The sequence below is a fragment of the Acinonyx jubatus genome, chromosome D1 (genome assembly GCF_027475565.1).
Source record: "Acinonyx jubatus isolate Ajub_Pintada_27869175 chromosome D1, VMU_Ajub_asm_v1.0, whole genome shotgun sequence".
NCBI lineage: Eukaryota > Metazoa > Chordata > Mammalia > Carnivora > Felidae > Acinonyx > Acinonyx jubatus.
The window spans coordinates 15,552,342-15,575,085 of record NC_069390.1 but is presented as its reverse complement, the minus strand read 5'-3'; the positions used below and the strand labels follow the sequence as shown (position 1 = coordinate 15,575,085).

At 41.6% G+C, this 22,744-nt stretch overlaps 1 protein-coding gene across 2 annotated transcripts; it reads right to left on the bottom strand.

Moving 5' to 3' along the window:
* Positions 1 to 1,734: 1,734 nt before the first annotated feature.
* On the bottom strand, positions 1,735 to 21,660 carry MTCH2 (mitochondrial carrier 2). Of its 2 annotated transcripts, XM_027072685.2 has the most exons (13): positions 21,459 to 21,656; positions 19,021 to 19,105; positions 18,756 to 18,862; positions 13,040 to 13,066; positions 12,491 to 12,553; positions 10,336 to 10,393; positions 10,010 to 10,061; positions 9,405 to 9,464; positions 6,949 to 7,042; positions 5,859 to 5,906; positions 5,131 to 5,198; positions 3,772 to 3,847; positions 1,735 to 1,940 (listed from the first exon to the last, which is right to left on the bottom strand). In XM_027072685.2, the coding sequence occupies exons 1-13, from the start codon at positions 21,543 to 21,545 to the stop codon at positions 1,854 to 1,856; spliced, it is 912 nt and encodes a 303-aa protein (XP_026928486.1). In that variant the 5' UTR covers positions 21,546 to 21,656; the 3' UTR covers positions 1,735 to 1,853. The 2 variants fall into 2 exon arrangements, with proteins under 2 accessions (XP_026928486.1, XP_026928487.1); XM_027072686.2 differs by lacking the exon at positions 13,040 to 13,066 and having other exon boundaries at positions 21,459 to 21,660.
* Between the last annotated feature and the right edge of the window lie 1,084 nt (positions 21,661 to 22,744).

Below are 22,744 nucleotides of genomic sequence, written 5' to 3'. Positions count from 1 at the left end.
GCAGCTTACTAGATGATCTTTATCTAGGTTTGTACTATTTACACGTATGAGTCAGTTCATTATTTCTTGCAGGTGTATCTTAAGAATACCTACACGCATTTAACTAACTCCTGAATAAACTCTATAGATGTTTCATTATGTTAACAGCTTATATAATATTATGGAGGACCACTGGTATAGTACCCTTATTGTAGCTATACCTTGGATGCAGTTAGACTAACTGATGGGACAGCACTTTGAGCACTCCCAGGCTTTCCTAAAATTTTTCACGGCCCAACTTGCATAGGCAAAAACCGAAGACTTGGCGCCCTCTGGTGGCAGACTGGTTCTTAAAGTCCAATAAGCTTCTCGACTAGAAACAGGCAGGTATTATGAGCACAGAAGCCACAGGATAATAAACATGGCACATTTTCCTAGATCATCTTTACTGAAGATTTTTTGGGGAGGGGGGAGTGGGTAATGCAAAAACACTTTCATATTAAAACAAATGCATATAATATTGAATAGAATATAAAATTTACATTACTTCTTGCAACAAAGTAAGAGACATCAAAGACATTTCAAGGTAGGCTACTCATGAACTTCAGGCTGTATTCCTAAACCCTGAGGGAGGGAGGACACCCCTACATGCTCACACTAATATTATGGGCGCTGCTCTTTTGATAGAGAAGTCTGAGGAGCAGCAAATTAAGTGCTTGCTCATTTGGCAACATCCAGTGGATTACTTAAGTAGTGAAACCATATGCTTTCTCATTTTTTAGAGCCTTTTAACCTGCTTTAAAAAGGCCTGAGTAAATAGGAGCTTTATGCTTGAGTTGAAATTATTTCCTTCTAAAGTGATTTTTTTCCTCCTATAAATGTTCACATGCTTAACTGAGGGTATGACATGCGAGATGGTCAACATCCTAAGAACCCTGCGGACTTAAGTCTGCGTTATCAGATAAGGAGTTATAAGTACACTTTCCAAGGGCATCATTAGGAATGAAAAGTAAACTACTCACCTTCGGCAACAACAAAAAAGAAACAAAATTAAAGACTGAAGAAAATATTATAAGATTATAATCACATAGAAAAATTATATACAATGAAAATAATTTAGGGACTTCCGCAAAGACTTCTAAGAAAGGGGGCTACTGAAAAAAAGGGGGGGCTACCGCTGCTGTATTTGCTTTTCATATTTTATATGATAAGAATTTCTTTGGAGGGGGGAAAGAAGCCATTATGCTTCCTTTCCAAATCTTGTTTGTTCTGTCATTTTCCCTTTTGCTGTTGGCAACAATTTATTACTTTGCAATAAGAAACTGAAGGAGTGGATACCCCTGTAGAGATTTTCCAAGGTAATTTAGCAATGGTCTTTTTTTTGAAGAATGAGAGGGTAAATCAAATGTGCTTAGAAGCAGATAATGAGAGGCAGATTCTGGTGGATGCTGAGGTTTTAGGGTCTGCTAAAGAAAAGGTATGCATAACCTCCCATATAGTTTACCTTATTAAGTTTCTTAAGTTTTATAGAACTATTTCTTTCTTGAGAATGTACTCTACATTTTAAAAGCCTTAAAATTAAGACTCAAGTCACATGACCACCGGCCTATACCTTTAGGAAAATGCAACTTTTGTTTTCTAAGTAAGGAATCTGAGGCACAAACATCCCATTTCAGGATAGTAACTAAGGGGAACTCTCAGTGGTAAATTACGTAGTGCTGGGAAAAAGAACAAAAAAGGCAGACACCAAACACCTCCATTTTCCCAAGATTGATTATTAAAAAAGCGCGCCACACTGTATAGAAATCAATGTTCTCTCCCATAATTCTGTGCATCTGGGACTATAGAAATGTCACTGTCCCTGCCCCACATCTTCAAGTTAACATTCTCAGGTCACAACAATAAGTCTTCCCAAAGGGGACCTTCCGGAAAAACAAGCTATTTCCTCGGCTCATATTTCCCTGGAAAAAAAAATAAAATAAAAACAAATAAAGTCTAGTGTGAACATGAGGTCAGCCGGTCCAAATCAGCAGAGAGATCCAACTGGACACGTTTCTGGAGACGTGACTAAAATGGCCAGGAAAGACTGGGCTATCACCGTACAGAGCAGCAACGTGCACTCTGACTCAAGCCGAGCTTTCGTGGAACTAACTTACGGTTTTGCCATGCGGGTAAGGCAAGAATTTCTGACTTATTTCGACAGAATTCCCAGTTTGGATTCTGGCTCTGCCACTTGCCGGCTGGGTTATCAAATGAGTCAGTTACGTACAAAGTGCGGAGACAGTCCTACCGCTCGCCAAGTGCTAGATTTTATTTACTTTTTGATGGAATGGTCAGGTCTCTATGAAGTACTTCTAAAATGTTACAATTAAAGCAATAACCTTAGGAGCTTAAGTGACTAGACTCAAGTTAGACTGGCTGCACACAGATCCCGCTCTCACAAATACAGACTCTATAACCTTGGGGTATATAATTAGTGTTATTTAATGGTTCAAAGTCCCAGTTTCTTCAGATGGGAAGTGGGATGATAAAGAATGGTACCTATGCATCCTCCTCATATGGTTATTTTGAGAGTTGCACGAGCTGATACAGGCTCTCAGCACGATGCCTGCCTGATATATAGCAAATACCCCATCAAGATTGCTGCTCTTGTCCTAAGCACTTCTGGGACTGACTGCTCCCTCGACAAGGTGTCTGATACCCTAATACATTTTCTATCTGCTTTCTTCCGACAGCAGGGGGTTAGTTAGAAAGCAGGGAAAGAAAGGCCATCTTTCCTTTAAATGGGGACCACGATAAGAGACTGCCCAATAGAGAGTGTAAGACTCAGAATGGAACCCAGAACGTTCATGTTAGGTGTGTATGGCAATCGTTCGTGTTCTAGCCTGGATTCACACAGGGCTTGCTGGGCTTGCACACTGGGCAAAAAGGCAGCTACAGTAGCACTTAAGCCTTTTTCATTCATAGTTAAGGCTGAGCTCTGTGAACAAAGGCCTTTCTCACACGCATTACAAGTGCCATAACAAAATGCAACAAAGAGCTTCCTCATACGCTATCTTCTACAATCCTCTAAAAAGTGCTTCCCGCTTAAAAACAGCTTTAAACTGATGGCCATTAGAAGTGATCCCGTGTTACATTCAGCACACAGCCACCCATTTTGGTTCCTAATAAAGCTTTGGCCAGACTGATTGAGACCTGTGGTTGCATATGACACACCTCACAATAACAAACCCAGAAACTGGAGTCTGGACAAAATCATTCTCTAAAAACACTCCAGAAGTAAGAGGCCAGCTCCATCAACATCACTGTGACAAATAATGTCGTAAAACAAACAGTTTCTTGTTTCTCAGTTTCCTCTCTACTGTAGGAAAACACCTGAATATATAAGGAGATTGTGGGAAGTTACAAGAAAAAAGAGGAGGTTGGAAAAAAATAATCTGAAATCGAGGCCATCATTTTAACCACCAGGATAACTGTCTACCTGGACCCTACTTGTAATTTGAATGTGATCGCTCAAATGGCTTCCAGGTCACATCCAGAGATTCTCAATTCCTCATTACCCCTCCTGATGACTTCTCAGCAGCACATTTTTTGACTATGCTGGAGCGATACATGGAACACTGGAAAGGGTGCATTAATTGGTAGTTAAAGGGTAAGCTACAAAAATTAACCTGGGATTCCAGAGACGTTATTTAAGAAAACAAACAAAAACAAAATAAAAGAAAATAGAGAGGAGGGGTGATGAGGAAGGGAGGGAGGGATGGAAGGAGAGACAGAGTAAGACACTAGTACCTCCTTCTGCAGCATGCACCAGCAATCTATCCAGGAAGTATATATTGGGGAGTAGGGAGGGCATCCACCAGCAAGCCTGAAACAGGAGGGAAAAAAAAAAAAGATTAGCTATTCAAATTAACATTTACAAAGCGTTCTCTCAAGAGTTCAATAAATCTTTGTCAAAATACTCTCTTACCTAGAAAGTTCCCCAAGAGACAATTTTAGCTCTAATGAAACAAATATTCAGAAAGGGAAAAAAGAGCAAGCATCCCAAAAGGATTTTCCTCCCTCATATTTAGGTTTTGAAACAGCAAGGAAACAGAAACGTCAACCAATTAGGCATTTTCTAAAACATCTGGGTTTTTAATTTGTGAACAAATATAATTCTAGAACACAGCAGTTATAAGCAGGGAAAGGAGACTTAAAAGATAAGTGATGTTCAACAGAGCCTAAATATGGCAATGAATCTAAACAGTGGTGACTACATACTTTACTCAGATATAACCCATAATCTCTTCCTCCCTAAAAATCTGTCAGGGACAGTAATACCCTCAACTCATTCTTTTACTACGCTCTGGGTTAAGATGTGGCAGGGGCCCTACTGGGCACAAAACAACCAGAATGTGACATGACAGGAAGTATGATAACTATGCTCGAATCTCCACACAGCTATCTATTTGATACCTTGTTTGAAAACAGTGACACGTCTAACGGCATATGGCGCCAGGCACTGCACTGGAACTGTCCTGACTTAAAGAAAGAGGCAAAACTCCTGCCCAATGCGGTCGTTACTCGGCGTCCAGAAGCTGGAAATCGGTGGTGTCCACCACCGTACCCCCATCCATCCTTCTCAACCAACACAGTGAAAGGTTAAAAAACTTCCCATGAAAAAAAAGAAAGAAACTTTCTATGGACCAAATCTCCTACTTTTCTTTCTTTAAAACTTCCTTTTTCCATGAAGTCCCTAGGAAAGAAACTTACTTTCTCCATGAAGCCCCGACAAGCTGCCACTCAACCCCTGACATATCCTTTGTAAGTTTCATTAAAAGGAAGATAAAGACTTCAAATAAAGGAAAGATATAGAAATAGAGTCATTTGATCACAATCCCACCTTTTCAGAAGAGGACCTAAACTACAGGGAAGGGAATATTATCTGTAAGTACTTGAGAGATATTCTAACAGAGGATATGAGACGGCTGCTTATAATCAAACATACATTGATGCCACCGCTGGTACATGGGGCATTCAGGGAAAAGATTTAGGAAATCTAGTAACGGCATCAACTGTACTTTTCCTCCCCAAATTTCTCCCTGGACTGCTCTGCCGGGCAGGCATACAGGCAGCCAACTACTAGAATAAGAAATGCAGGGCACTTACCCACAGTTGTTGACAGCCATAAGATTAGAGACAAGCACAAAGGGATAGGTCAACATACTGGCAAAAAACTGTGAAGTGGTAAAAAGACAGCTAAGTTATTAGGTCATTCTGAATCTTTATTCTCTTCCTTCCTCTCCCTTAAAGCCCTAGCGCCACTGTGGGCAACGCTCCACCACTAGCTTTGCTTTCTCAGTAGCTCACATTTTTGAGCCTGGAGATGCTTCCTCCTCTTAACATACCGATACATCCAACACTTTAACAAAAGGCCAGAAGGCATCTCGTACCGTGACAGAGTCCTCCTTCAAATAAAACTGAATTACATTATTTAAGAGAAAAAGTAAATGCAATCAAATACAATGAAGCATTTCAAAACACCCCTGAAGAAAGTAAGAAAACATGAGGTCCTTCCAAAAATGATGGAAGTTACTTCAGAAGTCAACTACTGGAAAACTCCACAGACTCAAGAGGGTGAAGTTGTCTGGTACAGGATCAGTGGGGTGCCGCGAGCAGCAGGCCTGAGACTTGGGGGCACGGTGGCATAGACCAAACCATGTGGGCTTGTTAATGCCACTCCTGTGACAAGGGGACCCTGGGTCATTCTCACCTCTGAGAAACATTAATGAACTTGAGAGACATTCCTGTGAGACATCTGTGATGACACGACCCAGATGAAATTGAAAAGGAAACAAAACACAACTAGAAGGTTAAGGGGGTTTTAAAAAACTCACTCCTGTGACAGCTTGGGAATAACTCTTCATTTCACTCATGGTGGAAACCTAAAACAGGAATAAAGCCTTTTCAGAATGAGAAAATTAAGATGATGCTAACAGCTAAGTGTCCCCACTCATATCAATATATTCGATCTCTAAATTTTTAGTTTCTTTGACAGCCTAAAAATTAATTTTGAGATGAAAACATAAAATACTGATTGTGACCATAAAAAGGCAGTGAACTAAATCATCAACTTGATTCAACATTAAGAGACAAATTTGCATTAGACTACAATGGCTTAGGAACAAATGTGATAGACCCAGGATTTAAAAAAAAAAAAAAAGAAAAAAAAAGTAACCTTTTCTGATGTCCTAGAAATCCAATCCCTGGAAACTACATTTGTGGTACACCTGAGGGACAAGTCATTACCTCTACATACACCCAGCTGTGCACCAGATGCTGCAGAGACAAGTCTCCGTACTCTAGAAGTGGACAGCGTGGATTCAGTCCTCCCTCTGTGTGTGTTCTATTTCCCACTATGCTATGGGGCTGCCTGTGCACGAAGAGGCCCGCAGCTTCCAGGAAAGACTAATTCTCAAAACTTCCCAGGCTGAGGTTTCTAAAAAGCCCAAACCAGGAGTCCCATTAACACTTCAGATTAGATGAAACACCATTAATATGCTATAAAACTGTCCTGCTTTGCACTGCCCTCCAAAATTATGTACCAATACAGATGTGATCTCCTTGCAGCACAGAGACAGGGCTAGATTTCTTAGGCTGACTCAGCCATACCCTAAGGACTTTTTAGGTGCATCTTTTCATGGTAAATAGCATAGGTCATTCCATCAGCCTTTGAAAAGTTGACTGATAATGTTTAGCTATATAATGATGAGTCTGGCACATAATAAAGTGCCACCTTACTTTATCTTTTCTTTTCTTTTTTTTTTTTTAAGCAGGCTCCATGCCAAATGTGAGGCTTGAACTCAAAACCCCAAGTCACATGCTGTACAGACTAAGCCAGCCAGGTGACCCACCACCTTACTTTAAAGCTGCCCAGTGAAAACAATAAAGTCAGCACCAGCACATCTCATCAAGATCACAACCTACCCCACTGTCCAGTGCATAGGTATTGACGAGGTAGGCCAGTGAGTTACAGAGCCACAAAGAAATGATGTCACCTAGGAGGCGAGGAATAAGACCCCTACATGAAAAACAATAAAAATAAGAGCCAAAAAATGTGATCAGTAAAAAGATAATCCACTCAATACAAACACTTCTCAAAGACAGATTTTAAAGTCTTCTAGAGAACTGAAAAGACACTGACCGCCAGAATCTAGTCCTAACTAGTTCATTCTACGTAATGTAACTATACTAGAGGCTAATCTCTAATGACTTTCCCATTTTCCCTTTTTTTTTTTTTTAAAGGAGTCTCCACGCTGGGCATGGAGCCCAACACAGGGCTTGAACTCACGACCCTGAGATTAAGACCTGAGCTGAGATCAAGACTGAGACACTTAATGGATTGAGCCACCCAAGCAACCCAATTTCCATTTTTCAAATGCAGACCAGCTATACATCCTGGAGCTCTGGCCAATGGTTCATCTTACTATCAATAACTATAAGCAAGAGGGGACAAAAATGTGCCTGCTTCAGATAAGAGACTTAAATATAGTTTTGGCTTGGGAATGCAAGCTGCTGCAGCCACTCTGGAAAACAGTTTGGAGGTTCCTCAAGAAACTAAAAATAGAACTACCCTACGACCCAGCAATTGCACTACTAGGTATTTATCCAAAGAATACAGGTGTGCTGTTTCGAAGGGACACATGCACCCTAATGTTTATAGCAGCACTAACAACAATAGCCAAAGTATGGAAAGAGCCCAAATGTCCATCGATGGATGAATGGAAAAAGAAGATGTGGGATATATATACAATGGAGTATTACTCGGCAATCAAAAAGAATGAAATCTTGCCATTTACAACTACATGGATGGAACTGGAGGGTATTATGCTAAGTGAAATTAGTCAGAGAAAGACAAAAATCATATGACTTCACTCATATGAGGACTTTAAGAGACAAAACAGATGAACAGAAGGGAAGGGAAACAAAAATAATACAAAAACAGGGAGGGGGACAAAACAGAAGAGACTCATAAATATGGAGAACAAACTGAGGGTTACTGGAGGGGTTGTGGGAGGGGGCACTAAGGAATCTACTCCTGAAATCATTGGTGCACTATATGCTAACTAATTTGGATATAATTAAAAAAAAAAAAAAAAAAAGAATGTATGGGCGCCTGGGTGGCTCAGTCGGTTAAGCGTCCGACTTCAGCTCAGGTCACGATCTTGTGGTCCATGAGTTTGAGCCCCGCGTCGGGCTCTGTGCTGACAGTTCAGAGCCTGGAGCCTGCTTCAGATTCTGTGTCTCCCTCTCCCTCTGACCCTCCCCCTTCATGCTCTGTCTCTCTCTGTCTCAAAAATAAATAAACGTTAAAAAAAAATAATAAAAAAGAATGCATAATAAGTGATTAGGAATAAAAAACATGTAAATCATAATAAATGAATAATAATTTTAAAAATACATATAATTTTGGCTAAGGTATTTGATACTCAAATTTGACAGGGCTAAAAATGGCTACAAAATCACAAAACAAAACAAGAATGGCCCAGAGATAGATGAGGGATATCAAAAAACACATTCCCAGGGCCTGGGTGACCTAGGTGAGGCAGTATGCAATTGCGGGATGAACATTACCCCAAAGACTGAAGACCGGGGTTCAAATGCCACTTCCACTACCTATCAGCTACGTGACCGGCAGCAAATGAAATTCCCAGAGCATCAACTTTTTTTCACTTCTATAATGAGAATAATAGTAACTACCCTGCCTATCTCCCAGGTGATTTGTTTGGTTTTACTTTTTTTTTTTTCTTTAAAGTAGGCTCCGTGCCCAACGTGGGGCTTGGAACTCACAACCTTGAACTCAAGAGTCGTGTGCTCCACCACCTGAGGCAGTCAGGCGCCCCTCTCCCAGACTAGGACGCTCAAATAAAATCAGTGACATGGAAACCCTCTGAAAATGAAAAAGGACCATTTACAGTTTCTGTTGTTAACAGAAGAATGACAGTAGTAGTCTAAGTTCTTCTAAAGGAAATTCAAGGGAACGGATATAGCCTTGCAAAAACATGTTACTCACAGGATAAGGAAGATACATGTTAGGTAATTCTCCCATTTTTCAAAAATTAAGTTTCCCTAGTTTATCAACTGTACATCATTAGGAACTTATTATAAAGGTAGAAACTTGGAATAAATTTATTTGTTAAAACAAAATGAAAAAATCCCCCAAACAAAAAACAAAACCCTCTAATTTCCAGTGTTTTAGATGTCTGGAAGTAAAAGTTTGGGATCTTTACAAGAGAATTTAAGTCAGAGGGACCTTAATAGAGTTTAACATGAAGGAAACCCAGAGAGTACATTTTCTCCAGGGATTAAACAGTCATGTCCTTATTTTCATTAAAGCTTTCCACTCCCACAAATAATCACACACAAATCAACAATTTACTCACGCAAAAAATCCTAGGATGCCTTCCTCACGATAGATGGTTACTATGGAGTCATAAAGTCCACTAACATACAGAAGATGGAAAGGCAAAAATACATGAAGATTATTTTGGAGCTACTAAAGAAAACGTTCAATTATCACTTTTGACAAGGTCAAATTTATATCCCACCCCCTTTTCTGCCACCCTCACTCTGTAAAGACAGTTGAATTTGGGACAGGTGTGGAGATATTACTACCTAGTTACATGGAGTCAGGGTGAATTTTGGCTTTAGTGTCTCTGCAACTTGCTCTGAGATCTTGGGTAGCTTCTTAAATGTGCCCAGGCCATTTTCTTCTATTTTCCCTTTTCTGTGTGTGTGCATATCAAATGATATATCAACTTGATCAAAATGATATATCTAAGGCACCATAAAAATGGAAAGCACTTTGGACAGCTCAGAGCCTGGAGCCTGCAGCCTGCTTTGGATTCTGTGTCTCCCTCTCTCTCTGTTCCTCCCCTGCTCGCACTTTGTCTCTCTCTCTCTCAAAAATAAATAAAGATTTAAAAAAAAAAAAAATGTAAAGCACTTCAACTGATCTCCTTGAATCCTTGGAAATAAAAACACTTACCAGTACTTGGATTCTCTGCCGATGAACTGTACCATAGATCTCAGAGTGATCACTGCAGAACACAGAGAAAAGATTTTTAAAACTACGTCGACATAAATTTTGATAGCCCTGAAAAAGAAAAAAAGTTTTTTCCACCTAAAGACACTTTGCTCTCTGGGTAAACTGGATAAATGCCAAAGCAAGTAAGCAAACAAAAAACAAAAAACACACAGGCAAGGCACTTAAGTGAACTCCCACATCAATCTGTCTAAGCAGTTGGAGAGGAGAGATCATGCTCTAAAAAGTAAGGTCACAAATCAGATTTCAGTTACCAAGTGCAAACATACCGTGGAAGGGATGTGTGATGAGGGTAGCAGCAGAACGAGCCATCATCTCTCGAGTTGTCTAGAAACAATCAACACACACTTCTGAGATCTAAATAAATGACATTCAAATTCCTGTGAGAAGTAATGTGGGCGACAGGGCCCTCCTGCCCTGAACGTGATACTGTAACACACTGTCATCATCTCAGACCACTTAGTCGTGGATTTCAATGTTCTGTTGGGGTTACTTCTCAAAACTGATGTGCAAAGCAGATTTTGGTTATCTTCTCGATTTTACAGATTGGGGGACAAAAAAAAGGCAAAAAGACAGGGAGGGTCACTAGCAAATGGTAACCAAGCTGGAAGAAAACTGTGAGGCCTGTGTTTTAGATTTTGAAGTCACTTTCTCACTGTGAGTGATTTCACACTCTGATATCTACATTATTCAAATGTCAGGCTCTAGTTAATCTGTACCAACACAACAACTCTGATTTGTTTTTCCACCACAACCATGTAACTACAATATCTCAGAAATGCTATTTATCCTAGTTTATCTTTCTTGTCCAGGACTCTGCAAAGAAGTAGCAAAGAAAATTAAATTACAATACTTGGAGGTAGGTTGTAAATACACCAGGTCATTCGTTTATGCATTTAAACATTATCTTCAGTTATTTAGTTAAGACAGCCCTCATGGTATGGTAGTCCTGAGAAGAGCCTGTGGGACAGGATGGGCCAACTGAAGTTAAGAAAATACAAAATGTATATTAATACATGTTCCTCTATTTTTTAATAAAAGTAGAAACTTTATGGAAACAAAGTTGATTCATCTGATAGCTACACTTGTAGTAAGATTTGCTTTGGAATATATATTTTATTTATTATTTAAAACTAATTTCTTCCATTTATTTGAAAGAGAGAGATCATGTACATGTGGGAGTAGAGGAGAGGCAGAGGGAGGGAGAGTGGGGGGGGGGTGGTGAGAGGGGTGGAAAGGGAGAGAGGGAGAGGGAGAGAGACAGAGAGAGAGGGAGGGAGAGAATGAATCCCAAGCAGGCTTCATGCTCAGCACAGAGCCTGACATGGGGCTCAATCCCTGGGATCCCTGGGATCATGATCTGAGCTGAAATCAAGAGATGGAAGTTCAACTGACAGAGCCACCCAGGTGCCCCTGGAATATATATTTTAGAAAGCAGCATTTAGGGCACCTGGGTGGCTCAGTCAGTTAAGCATCTGACTTCAGCTCAGGTCATGATCTCGCGGTTTGTGGGTTTGAGTCCCACGTTGGGCTCTGTACTGACAGCTCAGAGCCTGGAGCCTGCTTTAGATTCTGTGTCTCCCTCTCTATCTGCCCCTCCTCTGCTCTTGCTCTGTCTCTCAAAAATAAATAAACATTAAAAAAATTTTTTTTTAAAAAGAAAGCAGCATTTACGAGAAAATTGCAACCTCACTAAAAACAATTAGACAATGTGAAGACTAAGAAATCAAAGAGTACTTTTGAAAGCCATAAATATTAAGTCAGGTATGAAACAAACTCTTAAGGCAGGAGATGGGAAGAGGAAAATGGGTGTGAGGAACAATCCCCTAAGTCAGAATAACATTGTAAAAACTTTTACGGATAGAGGGGCATCTGGGTGGCTCAGTCCATTGAGGACTTTGGCTCAGGTCATGATCTCATGGCTTGTGAGTTTAAGCCCCACATCAGGCTCTGTGCTGACAGCTCAGAGCCTGGAGCCTGCTTCAGATTCTGTCTGTGTCTCTCTCTCTGCCTCCCCCCCGTCCCGCCCCCCTTCACACTCTCTCTCAAATGTAAATAAACATTAAAAAAAAAAATGCTTTTCCAGAGAGATGGATAATATCCAATTCACAAAGGACCTGGCCACTAATTTAACACTGTGCCAGATGTTTACAACTCCATTAGAAAACTTTCAAGGAAAACCTCTTCAATTTTAAAGATGAGATGACCACAAAATTAGTTTCCTTCAAATGCATGCAATCCAAATAGCTTTTTTTTTTTTCTTTTTTATGATATCTACATAGAAAAGCCCAAATTAAATTGAAGGTCTGATTTCATCTGGAACAAACGCTGAACACACAGGCCTGATGATCCTAATTCCACAAAATGCCACACTGCATACACTGTGATTTTGGGAACTAGCACAGGACATAATTTGTCTCTTACCTCTTTGATAACTTGGTCGAAGGAAGGTGTGACCTCTTTTTGTACATTCCCAGGGCCTAAATCCTGGAAATCAATACGAAAGACAGATATCTTGAAGGTTTTCTTTCTTTTCTTTCTTTCTTTCTTTCTTTCTTTCTTTCTTTCTTTCTTTCTTTCTTTCTCTCTCTCTCTCTCTCTCTCTCCTTCCTTCCTTCCTTCCTTCCTTCCTTCCTTCCTTCCTTCCTTCCTTCTCTCTTTCTTTCTTTCTCTCTTTCTGTTTCTAATTTTTTTAAAGATTTTTTTTTTAAGTAGTCTCTACATACCACACGGGGCTTGAACCTACAGCCCCAAGGTTAAGAGTTACATGTTCCACCAAATGAGCCAGCTAGGTGCCCCTATCTTGATGGTTTTAAATAAAACTGTTCCAACACCTGGCCACTCTGTACACCAACGCTCACTGAGATGAAAGGAAAACTGACTGCTTGTCCCTTCTCCTAAAGAGGACCAAAGAGCAATAATTATCTGCAAGGGAAATGGGCCACCCATGCATACAAATAGGCTCCAACATACCTCAACCTTGTCACATTCCTGGTAATGCTACAAAGGAAAAGAAAAGAAAGGATGATTAGGGCTGTCATAGTGTCATTGAGAGAGGACATAAAATGAAAGTAAAACAGTTTCTGGGTTTTTTTTTGTTGTTGAATATCTCCAATAATTTCTATTATCAGTTGGAAGTGTCTCTAAGATATCTTATTACTAAGTTTAACATATTGGCCAGCTAGAGGAACAGGCAAATACTCATGAAAACTCTCATCTAAGAGAAGAAATGGGTGCCTAGATGGCTCAGTCAGTTAATCATCTGACTCTTAATCTCAGCTCAGGTCTTGATCTCAGGGTTGTGAGTTCAAGCCTCAGTGTGGGGCCTACTCAAAAAAAATTTTTTTAAATAAGTAAGTAAATAAATAAATAAATAGATAGATAGATAGATAGATAGATAAATGAAACAGGACAACAAACCAAAACAGAAACCCAAGGGCATTATTTACTAAACATACATGTTTACCAGAAATAAACTGGTATAAACATACCCTAGGCCTAAGGTTATGGAAAAAGCCTCATGGCTTTTTCATGAAAAAGCAGAACTAATACCAAACAACCCAATTAAAAAATGGGCAGACGGGGCGCCTGGGTGGCTCAGTCGGTTAAGCGGCCGATTTCGGCTCAGGTCATGATCTCACGGTCTGTGAGTTCGAGCCCCGCGTCGGGCTCTGTGCTGACAGCTCAGAGCCTGGAGCCTGTTTCAGATTCTGTGTCTCCCTCTCTCTGACCCTCCCCCGTTCATGCTCTGTCTCTCTCCGTCTCAAAAATAAATAAACGTTAAAAAAAAATTAAAAAAAAAAAGTGGGCAGAGAATATGAATATACATTGTTCCACACAAGATATACAGATGGCCACCAGGCAAATGAAAAGATTCTCAACATCACTCATCAGCAGGGAAATGCAAACCAAAATCACAATGAGATACCACCTCACATCAGTTATATTGGCTGTCAACAAAAAGAAATAACAGGTGTTAGAGATGATGTGGAGAAAAATGACCTGATTCTGTTGGTGGGAACGTCAACTAAGGCAGCCACCGTGGACAACAGTATGGACACTCCTCAAAAAGTTAAGAATAGAACTATCGGGGGTGCCTGGCCGGCTCAGTTGGTAGAGGATGAGACTCTTGATCTCAGGGTTGTGAGTTCAAGCCCCATGTTAGGGATAGAGATTAGTTAATAAAAAAACTTTTTTAAAGAACTACCATATAAATCCAGCTATTTTACTTCTGGATTATCTGAAGAATATGAACACTAAATTGAAAAGATATACGCACCCTGACGTTTATAGCAGCATTATTTACAGTAGCCAAGATATAAAAACCTAAATGGCCATCGATGGATGAATGGATAAGGAAATTGTGGTATATGTACATAATGGAGTATATTGCTCAGCCATAAAAAAGAATGAATCTTGTCATTTGAGACACAGATGGACCTTCAGGGTACTAAGTTAAGTGAAATAAGTCAGAAAGAGAAAGACAAAAACTGCATTTCACTCACATGTGGAATTTAAACAAACAAACCAAACCAATTCATAGACACGAAGAACAGGTTACCAGAAGGGAAGGGGGATGGAAGATGAGTGAAATGGGCAAATGGGGTCAAATGTATGGTGATGGATGGTAACCAGACGATCACTCTGTAATGAACACAGATGTCGAATTATAATTTTGTACACCTGAAACATATGTTTTGTACCAATTTTATCTCACTTAAAAAAAAAGAAAGTAGTACCAATATCAAATTAGGGCAAGGCTCTTTTCTTCACTGCACAAAAGAACAGAGAATTGGTGCCAAGTCTGAATAGCTAAAATCGCTTCACTTTTCCTTTTGTACCTGACTGTTTCTAAAACAGGCGAGAGAAGATTTTGTTCTCTTTTAGAGAACTTGAACACTGCCAAGGCTCAGACTAGATTGGAAGAGGAAATATTATTTGTGGGATACTTCAGAAATAGAAGATGGGCTAGGTATTAAATAAAAGAAGCAGACAATTGAGTCACTAGTTATACCAGATTAAAAAAACATACAATACTTCCTATTAAAAAAAGATTTAAAAGAAAAATCAGAAGAAAGGGAGTAAATGTTAAGATTAAGCAATATGATGTTTTCGGGTCAAATTCCAAGTCTTTAGTTAAGAGTAATTCTAATGGTTTCAGGCATATTTTAAAATTCTCACTCATGGGGCACCTGGGTGGCTCAGTCAGTTAAGCATCTGACTTCGGCTCAGGTCATGATCTCACAGTTCGTGGGTTCAAGCCCCGCATTGGGCTCTGAGCTGACAGCTCAGAGCCTGGAGCCTGTTTCAGATTCTGTGTCTCCCTCTCTCTCTGCCCCTCCCCTGTTCACACTCTGTCTCTGTCTCAAAAATAAATAAACATTAAAAAAAAAATTTTTTTTTTAAATAAATAAAATAAAATTCTCACTCATTTCTAGGGGTGCCTGGGTGGCTCAGTCAGTTATGTGTCCGACTTTGGCTCAGGTCATGATCTCACGGTTTGTGAGTTCAAGCCCTGCGTCCGGCTCTCTGCTGTCAGGGAAGAGCCCACTTGGGATTCTCTGTCCCCTTCTCTCTGCCCTTCCTCTGCTCTTTCTCAAAAATAAAGAAACTTAAAATAAAAATTTCCTCCTGTCCTTTCTATACTATTCTGAACAGAATTTAATTTCATTCTGGTTCAAATATACAGAACTCTTTCTTATAAAAGGCTAACAGTTTCACCAACCCTGAACTGGTCTCTCTTCCTGATTGTATGGAGCTGCTTTTGATACTAAGTGTAGTACCAATCCCCTGTTATATTTCATTTGGCTACATGTGAAACATATATTCAGGGTACCTGATTACCGGGAGTTTATTACTTTCTGGAACATACAGGACCTTGTTCTCAAGTAGTACTTTCACTTTTGCTCTAAGTCTACACATGAAGCCCACTAGAGGACAGCTGTCTTTCCATATGTAAATCTCACTCGGGTAAGGGCAATACTTTCACTGAGCACGGGGGAGGGTGTGGCTGGGAATGAAACACTAGTAATCAATCCACCAAAAATACCTGCCCATTAGGACTCCATTACTCTCACCCACGGGCTACCCACACTTTTCCACATTCAGCCCACAGGCATGACAACAAGAATAAGTATAAGGTGGAGCGCCTGGCTGGCTCAGTGGGTAGACCATATAACTCTTCATCTTGGGGTCATGAGTTCAAGCCCCGCAATGGGAGTGGAGCTTACTTAAAAACATAACAAAAGAGTAAGTGTAAAGAATAATAAAGTGGCTAAAGGGTGAAACAGCTTCCATGTGAGGAATCTACTGAAAACCTTTCCAACTCAAAAATCAATGAAGGGTGAAGAGAATTTAAAATTGAAGCCAATTAGCATTCATACCTGAAATTTAAGGAACAAAACAAATGGGGGCACCTGGGTGGCTCAGTTGGTTAAGCATCCGACTTTAGCTCAGGTCATGAACTCATGGTTCACGAGTTCAAGCCCCACACTGGGTTCTGTGCTAACAGCTCAGAGCCTGGAGCCTGCTTCGGATCCTGTGTCTCCCTCTCTCTCTCTCTCTCTGCCCCTCCCTGCTCGTACTGTCTCTCTCTCTCTCAAAAATAAATAAAACATTAAAAAAAAAATGATCATGGGGGAAAAAAAAGAGGCAAACCAGGAAACAGACTCTTTACAGAAAACACACTGATAGATACTAGAGGGGAGGTGGGCGGGGTGGGGGATGGGTGAAATAGGTGATGGGGACTAAGGGGGGGGGCACTTGTGTTAAGCAGAGGGCGATTTAAGGAAGTGCTGAATCACTACACCGTACACCCAAAACTAATATTACACTGTATGTTAACTAATTGGAATTTAAATAAAAACTTAAAAAAAATGAAATCGAAGCCAATTAGATCATGAAACTAACAAAATCAAGACATGGTCATCAGATGGTAAAACATTAGAACTGGGGTAATGTGAAAGCCTACAAAAGTAAATGAAGGATTGTGCCCAGTACTATTTAAATAAGCAGTTAGTGGGGCGTCTGGGTGGCTCAGCTGGTTAAGTGTCAGACTTCAGATCTCTGGCTTTCTTAAAATCAAATGCCTCAGATACAGATAGCCAAAGTTCCACCTCTCACCTCTTCCCCTACTTCCCCAAAATTTCTACAGCCCTGCAGTTGACATGGACCTTGATGGTTAAAAAAAAATTTTTTTTAATTTATTTAACATTAACACATTTGCAGAAACAGTGCACAAAATATAAATCATGGAATAAATAATCACACAACAAATATCCACATAGCCATGATCCAGGTCAAGGAAAATCATTTCCATTACCCCCAAATGTCATGCATGGTCCCTTTTCCCTTCCCTCTTCCCACAAATAACCACTATCCTGACTTTTATGTTTATCTTGCTAAGTTTTTTAAGAAAATAAGTCTGTGGGGCACTTGGCTGGCTCAACAGGTAGAGCATGCGACTCCTGATCTCAGGGTTGTGAGTTTAAGACCCACATTGGGCACACAGCTTACTTTAAAATATAAATCAATAAAAAAACCTTTTAAACATAAATACATAAAAAATAAGTTTGTAACAGAGAACATTTTACTAGGAGTAATGATAAGAAAAAAATAACTTCAGAAAGAAATATGTATGTTTTAATCAGCCTCCTTCCTTCTTCAAAGAAATCAAATGAGCTATGCAGGAGATAGAATAATTGCATTCATTTTGTTCTCAGAATGACTGATTCACAGGACAAAGGTTGTGTAGATCAAAGTCAAATGCTTCATTTTATACAAATTCCCCTTGCGTCCCAGGAAAGAATTAAGAATGGGTATTTGGGGGCGCCTGGGTGGCTCAGTTGGTTGAGCGTCCGACTTCGGCTCAGGTCATGATCTTGCAGTCTGTGGGTTCAAGCCCCGCATCAGGCTCTGTGCTGACTGCTCGGAGCCTGGAGCCTGTTTCAGATTCTGTGTTTCCCTCTCTCTCTGACCCTCCCCCATTCATGCTCTGCCTCTCTCTGTCTCAAAAATAAATAAACATTAAAAAAAAAAATTAAAAAAAAAAAAAAAAGAATGGGTATTTGGGGGCACCTGCGTGGCTCAGTCGGTTAAGTGTCTGACTCATGACACTGGCTCAGGTCATGATCTCACAGTTTGTGAGATGGATCCCTGTGTTGGCTCAGCTGACAGCTCCGAGCCTGCTTGGGATTCTCTCTCTCTCTCTCTCTCTCTCTCTCTCTCTCTCCCCCCCCCCTCCCTCCCTCCCTCTCTGTCCCTCCCCCACTTGTGCATACATTCTCTCTTTCTCAAAAATAAGTAAATTTTTAAAAAGAAAAAAAATGGATATTTGAAGAAAATGTTTTCAAGAGGAAGAAAGATCACGGTCATAAATATATCTTTAAAACTGCTCTTGGGGCACCTGGGTGGCTCAGTCAGTTGAGCATCCAACTTCAGCTCAGGTCATGATCTCCTTGTTCTTGAGTTCAAGCCCCGCATTGGGCTCACTGCTGTCAGCCTGTCAGCACAGAGCCTGCTTTGGATCCTCTACCTGCCTCTCTCTGTCCCTCCCTCACTTGTGTTCTCCCCCCAAAAGTAAACAATTATTAAAAAAAACAAAAAGCAAAAATAACCCTGCTCTTGGTCAGTAGAACAAACTGCATAAAAGGTAATCTAAATCTTTGGGAAGATGAACTGATGTTCTTACCTGTAAAACTTTACCATGGACCACGGTCCCAAGGACTCCTGAGCACAGTCTTGGAGTTAAGCCTGTGAACAACCCACGCTTCCCGTCAATGCTGGCGATGTGCTGAGCTAAGAACACAAGTCAGAGATTTAAATTCCAGCTGAAAGAAATAGTTACATAGAAATTTCATGTCAACAGGCTTTCTATATGTTTTCTTTCCATACCTCCTGTCTACCTATCATCATCCTCAATGTCCTCCAATTCCAAATAAATCAAAAACACTTACCATAACAAAACAGACCAGGAAGCTGACATACTTGCCGCCCAAAAATATTTCGTCCTATTGTTGGAGGAAGAGGCTCATATCCCACCTTTAAAAACAATAGGATGTATCAATACTAAGCAATATTCCCCAAAATACCTTGGTTGTAAAGTTATAATTTTTAACCTCAGTTAAAATACAGCATACGTTTTCCGAGGCAATGATGAAGTATCATCCTTGTCAGTTTCTTATTCCCTCAACTGATAACACTAGTTTCAATGAACTCTAAGCTTCCTTTTGTTTGGTTCAAATTCTACAAAGTAAGCCATGTAGCTGAGCTGGACTAGTATCAAATTGAAAACAGAGTAAGGGAACTTTTGTGTTAGGAAAGCTACAGTTTACTGAGGCTCAAAAATATTTTCTAAAGAAAATCTAACACATTTTAAATAAAGTAATCTCCATGCCCAGCGTGGGGCTTAAACTCACAACTGGGAGATCAAGAGTTGCATGCTATACCAACTAAGCCAGCTACGCTCTCCAAACACATTTTTTATATTTGGACAAAACAGAAGACTAAGCCAGTATCCACTATGGATTTGGCTATCAAGATGAAACACTCAAAAGGCAAATGCAGATATGGTTGGATAAGTCATGTGGGAAATGATTATAAGCTAAATCCATGTTAAACAAGCTGATTGTCATTAATAATCTAATGAAGACCATTTTAGAGTTAATGATTATCATTTTATTTCTACAATATATTCAGCATTCTTAGTGCTAAAGAGAAAGTTGAGAGAACGAATGCCATAGGACTTGGTTTTGACTCGTTATTGCCGTGATTCTTAACCTGTTCAATTAACTCCTGACTGAGCTCCCTCAAAGTGCTACCATACAACTATTTTTAAAACTGAGTATTCGGGGGGCACCTGGGTGGCTCAGTCAGCTAAGCATCTGACTTCAGCTCAGGTCATGATCTCGTGGTTCACGGGTTCCAGCCTCGCATCAGACTCTATGCTGACGGTGCGGAGTCTGCTTGGGATTCTCTCTCTCTCTCTCTCTCTCTCTCTCTCTCTCTCTCTCTCCCCCCTCTTTCCCTGCTCCTCTCCCACTGTCTCTCAAAATAAATAAATAAACTAAAAAAAATAAATAAATAAAGCTGAGTATTTGGAAATTTCACCAAAACCCTTAAAGACACTTGGCAACACACAGAAGTTAAGTAATCAGGGCTGAGGATATTAAAATTTTTGAGACAAGAGCTCTAGACGTCACTAAAAAAACACTGTCTCCTGAAGAAGTACTGAGCTCATAGCAGATTTACTTCAAAATGTCATCTCAAGACACTATTTAGCTACAAATGTGCCAATTCTGTTTTAGATGTCATAGCACATTTCAATCAAAGTCTTTGTTCTTAGTTAAAATAATTTACTTTATAATAGCCTTTTATGTACGGAATCTGAATCCACATGGGTCAGCCAAGCGACACATAATATGGAGTAGCATCAGCTCAATAGTAAGAAATGTGGCCCTCCTTAGGGTCTTGCATGTTTCTGACAGAAAGGTAGATGGCAAGGACAGGGGTTCTAATCACTGCTCCCTTCCTTGGAATAATGCATGACATAATTATGTCAACTCTCAACAAGAGTTTAAAAAAATGAATGACATGCCCATCACAGGGAATTCTAGAAAGGCAACTGAAAACGCTATCAAATAGTGTACCATCAGTTAAAACCTGGGTTACTTGCCTGCGAATGTAAAATGTCACTTAAGGATTATTTCACAGTAGATTAGAAACTAACATATATGCTTCAACTCTTTCATCTGAACTATTCCAAGCTCAGACAGATGTGGTTTCCACTGTCATGAGTCACAAGGGCTGCTCTTGGGAGAGCGCTCAGTGAGCTCAGTGAATCCTCTCACTTCTGAATGAGCTCCTTGTGTTTACCTGGGTATCTGGTGCTAAATCTCAGAAGAGTAACAGTAGCAAAGAAAAAAGAAGAAAAAAAACGCTAATCAAGTGTTGGCTGCCCTTTAATATCAAATTTGTCTTTAATATATTTAATGTCTTGCGTTCGGGCCGGGGAGGAGGTGAATGCTAATTTCAGAGGGGTATGCAGGGAGGGTTGGGAAGCTCTTGGTGGCAACTGGCCAGTATCAACCTCAGGGATGAAAAAACAAAGTTCAGAGGAGCCACCGGGCAGGGCAGGACGGCAGTTGGCTACGGGGAAAGGATCGGGCCTCCCTGCCTTCCCCAGGAAGGAAGCGAGACCTGGGGAAGGCCCATGGGCAGTGGAAGAGGCGCGGGCAGTGGAAGCTGTCCCTGCGGGGAAAGAAGGGGCAGCAGGGAAAAAGCAGCATCTCAGGGGACTGAAGGCCCGGGAAGGCTGGAGCCGATCGCCAAGCGCGGAGGGCAGCGGCGACTAAACAAGGCGCCGGGCGGGGAAAGGGATGGCGACGACTCATACCTGGATGAGCACCTTCACGTACATGAGCGGCTGGGACAGGATGGTGAGGCCGGAACCCAGGAGCACCTGACTGGCTGCGTCCGCCATGATGGCACCCGCGGACGGACAGACAGATCAAGCCACCAAGCGACCGAGCCGCTCCCGTATCACGTGCCAGGGCCGCCGGCTTCACTGGCCCGCCCGCGGCGCGCGCACACACGCACGCACCGGCGCGCGCCTCTCCGCCCAGTCCCCGCCCACCGCCCCGCCCGGAGAAACGGCAGGCGCTCGCGAGCCAGCGCAGGGGTCGGGGCGGGGCTTACAGGCCAGGGCCGCATGCGTTTTGTAGTGGGATTCGCGCCCTCCACTAAGAAAGGCAGTTTTCTTTTGCGCTTGCGCAGGCTGGGAGCCTCGGAAGGAGAAGAATGGGCGTGGCAGTGGGGCGTCAGTGACCCTGACGGCAAAGGCAAGGTCAGAGGAATAAAAGAATTGGAGAGTTCGCTGTATGCTTTGCCTGGACAGTTGCACTTTGGGCTGAAAGACCGGTCCTAGCCTGGCCGACTCCATTTTGTTGTGTGTCCTCCATCTTGAGTGACTATGTCCCCGACATGGCCCCCTTTTCTGGGAAAACCCGCAGAAAGAAATTCCTGCTTACTCGCTAAAACCCCCTCCCCTTGAGGAACTTCCCGCTCACCCGTTCAAACTTCCCATACAAACCACGCCTGGCAACCTGCACAACGGGACTCTGATCCTTCCCCAGCCAATCAGCTAAGGCCACGACCATCACCCCACCAACTACCCCTAGACCCCTATGAACCTTTGTGCTTTTGAAACTCAGTCTCTCTCTGGCATCTCACCGCTGCGTCGGTGCAGGTAGGAGATTGAGCTCGAGCTAGCTCAAATGAAGGTTCCTTGCTTTTGCATCAGACTCGGCTCCCTGGTGGTCTTTGGGGATCGTGAATTCTGGGCATAACATTTGGGAGCTCCTCCGGGATCCCCAAGACTCCCGAGGGACCCCCCAACCCAGAGAGCCTGACTGGCCACGGTTAGTGTCTGTCCATTCCCTGTCTCTTCTGTGTGAGCTCATTTCTGAAATTCTGGTAGTGCCTGGCGTGGTCTAAATGGACGCACTGGAGGACCACGGGCCGGGAGTTTCAGAAGACGTTCCAATCCTCCCTTCTGGAGGGATGTGGATTCCCCTCAAAGGTCTGAGACGAGGCGGGTCGCTCCCGCTGGTCGGCGTGAGGCCATTGTCTAGCTTTCAGTTTTGCTTCCACGGACTTGGAAGACTGTTTCTAGGGGCCCTC